General features: G+C 28.5%; 1 protein-coding gene across 1 annotated transcript; it reads left to right on the top strand.

The window, feature by feature from the left end:
* Positions 1-1,524: 1,524 nt before the first annotated feature.
* Positions 1,525-3,471, top strand: LOC110660564 (AAA-ATPase ASD, mitochondrial). The gene has a single exon (XM_021818913.2). The coding sequence runs from the start codon at positions 1,726-1,728 to the stop codon at positions 3,265-3,267; it is 1,542 nt and encodes a 513-aa protein (XP_021674605.2). The 5' UTR covers positions 1,525-1,725; the 3' UTR covers positions 3,268-3,471.
* The last annotated feature ends 3,730 nt before the right edge of the window (positions 3,472-7,201 follow it).

Raw genomic sequence — 7,201 nt, 5'->3', positions numbered from 1 at the left:
TCTGAAGCTTAACCTTTTTACTACTCCAATGCAGTTGATCAGTCTCCTCCGTGGATAGAGGTAGGGCGGCGTTGTCAACATTCATTGAGAAGATCCTTCAATATAATATTTTAACAAAGTAAAAAATAATTGTGTTTTATAATTTAGAGATAAAAGTTATGGCATATACGTCTCCTCTAATTTGCAGGAAAAAAAATTTAAGTAAGTCGAAAAGATAATCTAAGATCAAAGTCTCCATTTGATGAACCGATTTATTTTCATTTTATCTTTTTTATTTGGTTTTGTTTAATTTAGATCCTATTTAGTTTTTAAGCTTTTAAACTGAATTGAATTGAATTGATTGATGTTCAATTCTAAATAAATATTTTAGAACTGTGAGCGAGAAAGACAAAAAATAGGATGTTAGTAGATTTAGCCCAAAGCTTGACCCATAAAGCGATGAATTAATAATTCAATTGGTACATCATTAAATATAAATAAATAAGTTTATTAAATTAATTTTTAATTTTAAAATAAACCTTCAAAATTTATTGGATTCCATTTATATATATCTCCATAATATTTTTAAATTTTATATGAAAACATTCAAAATTTAAATACTATTATTAAATATTTTTATTTTCAATATTTGTAAGCAATACATGAAATAAAAATATTTTAAATAAATAATTATTTTTTTTAATATTTATCTTAATTATATATTAAAATAAATAAACTTATTGTTTTATTAAATTTATTTTTATTATAAATAAAAGATAACCGCTAAATGATATCTTATTTGTTAATTAATATAAATATAAATTTTAAATATTAAAATACTAATTTTATTGATTATTTTTAAAATTTTGTATTGAAAATTGATGAATCATTAGACCATTGACTCATGTCCATTGACTCGCATGAGTCCTGACTCAGTTGTTATTATTATTATTATTATTATTAAGAAAATTTCATGATTACTTAATTTTATACAAAATATAATTATTTTATTAAGAATAATAAGATAATTTTATATAAATTTATCATTTATTTTATTAGATTTTTATAAAATATTTTTTTATAAATTAATTAATTATGAAAATTTTATTAATGTAAAAAAATAAAGTTTTCTTAAATAAAAAAATATGTATAATATTTAAAAAATGTAAAAAATGAATTATATATGGTAAATTTCGTTAAAAAATTATAGGAAAAAGTTTAAATTTTAATTAAATATTATTTATTATATTTTTAAAAAATATTATATTTATTTTTTTATAAAGAAGCTTTATTTATTTATGTTGAATTTAAAAAAATTTCGTAATTAATTAATTTACTTAAAAAAATAATCATTTTATAAAAATCTCTTAAAATAAGTTATAAATTTATGTGAAATTATGTTAATTTTTATAATAAAATAATTATATTTTATATAAAATTAAGTGGCTATATAAGATATTTATTATTATTATTATGATTATTATTATTACCTTCTTTTGGTTCAATTTTGCGTGTGAATCACTAATTGGTCAATCACTGGGCCGTCGGGTTTAATAGGAATGGAAGGCAGCTAGTTTGATGCTTCTAGTAAGCTAGCAAGAAATAAAGAACTGAAGTACTGAATTAGGTCACCAACCCAGAGTTGCTTTATTCTAATATTTAATTCTTCACATTGTATACACACACAGCGCAAGTGTGGCTCTCTATCCTTCCAGCTAATAATAATTTTAAGCCCAAAGAAGCAGAATGAGCGTGGTAGAGATGTTGACTCAGCTAGGCTCAGCAATTGGTGGCCTATTGCTTGCCTGGGCTATGTTTGAGCGATATTTTCCCCTTCAACTTCGCCGCTATGTTGATAGATATGGTCAGAAGTTGGTGGGTCTTTTCTATCCATACCTCCAAATTACCTTCCATGAATACACAGGGGACCGTTTCAGGCGCAGCGAGGTCTACTCTGCCATTCAAAGCTACCTTAGCGCAAACTCCTCCGAGCGAGCCCAGAGGCTCATGGCTGATGCTGTCAAGGGAAATCAGTCTGTGCTTCTTACCATGGACGACCATGAGGAAATTACTGATGACTTCAATGGGATTCAGATCTGGTGGGCTTCAAGAAAAAACATCCCCAAAACACAGTCCTTTTCTTTTTATCCTGAATTGGATGACAGGAGATATTTCAGGCTCACAGTACATAGGCGTTATCGAGATATAATCACCAAATCTTATATAGATTATGTTGTGAAAGAAGGAAATGAAATTGCAATCAAGAATCGGCAGAGAAAGCTCTACACCAACAATTCTAGTAAGTGGAATCATGTGGTGTTTGAGCACCCTGCGACTTTCGATACTTTGGCAATGGCAACAAAGAAGAAGCAAGAAGTCAAGAATGACCTTATCAAGTTCAGTAAGGGGAAAGACTACTACACTAAGATTGGGAAGGCCTGGAAGCGTGGTTATCTCCTTTATGGTCCTCCAGGAACTGGGAAATCAACTATGATAGCTGCCATGGCTAATTTCTTGAATTATGATGTCTATGATCTCGAGTTGACTACAGTCAAAGACAACAGCGAGCTTAGGAAGCTTCTGATACAGACAACGGGTAAGTCTATTATTGTGATTGAGGATATTGATTGCTCTTTAGATCTGACCGGTCAGAGAAAGCCAAAGAAGGAGAAATATGATGAAGAAGAAGAGAAAGATCCAATTTCAAAGAAGAAAAAGGAAGAAGAAGCAGAAAGCAAGAAAGAAAGTAAGGTCACTTTATCTGGTCTTTTAAATTTTATTGATGGAATTTGGTCAGCTTGTGGAGGAGAAAGAATAATTGTTTTCACTACAAATTATGTGGAAAAGCTTGATCCTGCTTTAATTAGAAGGGGAAGGATGGATAAGCATATAGAAATGTCTTATTGTTGCTTTGAAGCATTCAAAATTCTTGCTCAGAATTATTTAGATATCGAATCCCATGAGCTGTTTGCAAAAATTGGCCAATTGTTGGAGGAAACGAAAATGTCACCAGCTGATGTTGCAGAGAATTTAATGCCAAAGTCAGATGATGAAGACGAAGAGACTTGTCTTAAGAAGTTGATTGCTGCTCTGGAGACAATAGAGGAAGAAGCAAAACTGAAAGAAGCAAGAAAGAAGTCTGAGGAAGATGCAAATTCGAAAACGGAACAGGAATTGAAAGAGAAAGACCAATTACCTATAGAAGATGAGAGGGACGATAGTGACGTATCTAAAGAAATCAAAGATAATGGATTGATTTCAAACGGGAAAAAGGAGGCTTCCCTTTGAATACCAATTGGGTTGTTGCAGAATGTAGATTTGTATGCAAGTCATCATGAATAAATAGATTCGTATGTAAGTGATCATGAATAACAAAGTCACAAATATACATCAGAATGTAGATTCCTATTCCTGCTCTCAAGGCCTTTACTTCAAGGGGCTTTATCTCGAGCTCTGTATTTTCAAGCAAGCGAGTTTCAACTCTAAACCTAACTTGGTGTTTGATGTGCTTCTTTAATTTTAGGTGCTCTCTTCTCAAAAATTAAGGAGTTGGATTTGTAAGCTATGATCACACACAAAGGATCATAAAATATAATAGTATACTTTTTTTTTAATAAAAAAGATAGATTTCATTAATAAATATAATGATATGATTACTAAGCCCCTGAGCCACACAAAGCCGAAGGGTTTTAATAAGAAAGAATCTGGGCTTAATGATAAAAATGATAAAAACCAACAAACTAAGCCTAGCTTATGATGAGACTCAAATCAAAGGATCCAACAAGAGAAGGAGAAGTAGCCACCTATCCTTCAAGAGAGATGAAGCAAAACCTGAAGTGCCAGGGCCAGCCATCTACATCATGCAAGGCTGAAAAAGCAACAACAAGCCAAGCGATTTCCCTGCAAGGATCCTCCTCCATGTTCAATCAAACAAGAACCCATCAAAACAAACAGAGGCAACCATGACCCGTGGGAAAGAAAAATAGAGCTCTTGAATGGTAACCTCTGGAGGGGCAATAAATAGAGCTCACCAGCATTTCACGAGCCTTGAGGGTCCGCTTCCATGAACCATATAGGCTGAAAGACCCTGAAGATGCCTACTAGAAACCAAACGTACAAACCCCCATAGATCTAAGAAACGAAGGTTGGCAAATAGAGACTCTGCAGCAAGTCTAGCAACTGGGTTACAAGTGTGCATTGTTGCTAAATCAAGAAGACAATAGGATAACATATCCACGATAGGGATTCCTCAACATGAGCACCAAATCTGCAGCAAAACTCGAACATAGAGTATTTAAACCCACCAAGGGTGGGAGAGGGAGAAAACCCACTACGTACTTTGGGTACCCACTAGGTACTTTTGGGTGAAATAGATAGATCAAATCAATTGTTAATTCATTATAATTGGTTCCTAATGTATTTAGCAATCGATTCAATTGCTTGCAATGAGACCGGTTGCTAATCAATTAGCGATCAATTAATAAATCGATTGCTAGTAGCAATCGAAAATCGGTTGCAAATAGTTACTAAAAACCGAATCAGTTGCTAAAATAATCAAATTTAAAAAAAATAAAATATTTTAATAAAAATTATCGATTGCTATTAGCCATCAAAATCGGTTACTAATGGCAACTAATACGTAATTTGTTGCAAAAAAATTGGTAACTTTAGTTTGATAAATTTGCAACCGCTTTGTAAGTCGGTTGCTATTTATAACTGATTTAGCAACCGATTATTGGTCGCTAATTTAAAAAAAAAATAAAAAAATAAATTTCAAAATAACAAATAAAAATTCTCATAAAGAAATTGTTCTAAAAATTACAAAAAATAATAATTATTCTAAAATTACTAAAATAATAATTTATTAATGAAAAATTAGTGCTACAAAATTAATTTAAAATATTTTCAAAAACAAATTACTAATAATAAGTACTAATCAAAATAATAACAAACAATTAAATATAAAAATATATTTATAAGAAAAATTAGTGAAAAATTGATATATATATATATATATATATATAAGAAAGAAAAAGTTGTTGAAGAAGGAAAATGAGAAGGAAAAAGATGGAAAAGAAAATAGGCGAGAAAAAAATAATGAAAAATAGATTAGCAATAAAAAGATGATGAATAAAATAGATAAAAAAGAAAAAAAATATAAAGAAAATGAGAGAAAAGTGAAGAAAAAGTAAAAAATAAAATGAATAGTGGTAAAGAAAATAAGTAGTAGTTTATATAAACAAATTAGTAATCGATTGTTAGTTGCTAATTTTTTTAAAAAATTGGGTGAAAATTTTTAGAGAAAAAATTTTATAATCGATTACAAAATTAGTTGGTAATAGTAACCAATTTTAATTGATTGAAAAAATCGGTTGTTAACAGCAACCAATTCATAAATTGGTTGCAAATAAAAAAAAAATTGGACGAAAGAAAATTTTGCAACTAATATCAGTTGCAAAATTAGTTGCTATTAGCAATCAATTTCATTATGTTGCAAAAATCGGTTACCGTTAACATCTGACTTGCGCATTGGTTGAAAATTAAAGAAAAAAAAATGAGCTGAAATTTTTGGGGAGAAAATTTAGCAACTAATAATTGGTTACTATTAGTAACCTAATTAAGTCGGTTGTAAAAATCGGTTGCTAGTAGCAACTGACAATGAATTAGATGCAAATTTAGAGTATTTTAAAAAAAACATTGTAAATTTAGTAATCAGTCCACAAATTAATTGCTATTAGCAATCAATTTTTGCAATTGACTTAAATTAGTTTCTAAATAGCAACTGATTTTTTATAACCGATTGTAAATCGGTTGATAAAGTTTGGAGCCAATTAAAATAACTCTTTAATCTAGCAACCGATCTCTAAACAGTTGCTATTAGCAAACTGATTTTATCAACCGATTTTTTAATCAATTGCTAATTATATATTTAAGGTTTTCTAATATCGATTACTATCTAATTTAGCAACCAATTATAAATTAATTACTATTAATAACCGATTTAGCAAAGAAAGATGAATATATAGTATGCTAACCGGTTGAGGTTTTCCATCTTATTATAAAATCTTTGTTTTTGACTTAATGCCATATTTGTATTTTTAAGCATTTTCTATAATCTTCTTGTTGATTAATGAAATATCAATTTCACATTAAAAAGCATAATTACTAGAAAAATAAATTTAATCATAAATTTTAAAATTAACTAGAACTTCTAATTTTTGAGAGAACTTTTAAATTTGTTTCAATTATAGGATGCAATAAATTTTCGATCAATTGATTGATAAAATTTTGAGTTAATTACATCGATCATCCTTAAATTTAAATTTTTTTTTATTTATGTTTCAAAATTTTAATTTATTTCAATAAAATCTCTTAAATTTTATTTTCATTAAAATTATTGCAACTTGCACTAGGCAGGTTTACAAAATATATTAGATTTACAAAATAAAAAGAATGAAATTAGCATTCGTCCCATTTCTCTCAAAAATAAAATAATGATTTTGCCCTTCCATATCTTTAATTTTTTTCTCTCTCATCTTTACAATTAAGTTAATTAATAGCTATGCATCAGTAGAATTATTATCTTTTATTTATTAATTATAAATATTTTTATTTAATAAAATCATTAATTATATTAATAAAATTATTAATTATTATTAATAAAAATTTAATTAATTTGAAATTTTCCATATTTATATTATTTTAATTGTAATATATTATGACAATTTATGATTATTGAGAAAAAGAAAACGTTATGTTATATTAATTTGAATCAGAATAAATTTGGTGTCCAAATTTGTGTACTAAAATTTAAAAGATTCATTTAATGTACAATAATAAGAAATTCTGTTATAATTGTGTTATTTTATTTATTAGGTAAGTAAGATGTTTTTAATAATAATAATAATAATAATAATAATAATAATAATAGTAATAATAATATCATCTAGAAGCTTCTTCTAAAAACGCAAAATGCGTTTTGACCCCTTCTCGTTTAGTTAGTCCTCTTTTCTTTTGTTTTTTTAGGGCAAGGATCAACACCAACTGACAACGCTAGTGACCTTGGTATCTTCAGATGACTCAGCAATTCTTGAAATGTCGACACTGGCAGAGAAATCAGGCGATAAGAGATGGATCAGCCTGCGAACCCACAAGAAGAAACCGGATTGAGAACTGCCATTTCCAACCACTTTCTAGCCGCCTTTATAATATCTATAATACA

Source organism: Hevea brasiliensis, unplaced genomic scaffold (assembly GCF_030052815.1).
Source record: "Hevea brasiliensis isolate MT/VB/25A 57/8 unplaced genomic scaffold, ASM3005281v1 Scaf28, whole genome shotgun sequence".
In the NCBI taxonomy this organism is placed as follows: domain Eukaryota; kingdom Viridiplantae; phylum Streptophyta; class Magnoliopsida; order Malpighiales; family Euphorbiaceae; genus Hevea; species Hevea brasiliensis.
The sequence above is the reverse complement of the archived record's forward strand: the minus strand, read 5'-3'. Positions and strand labels throughout refer to the sequence as shown.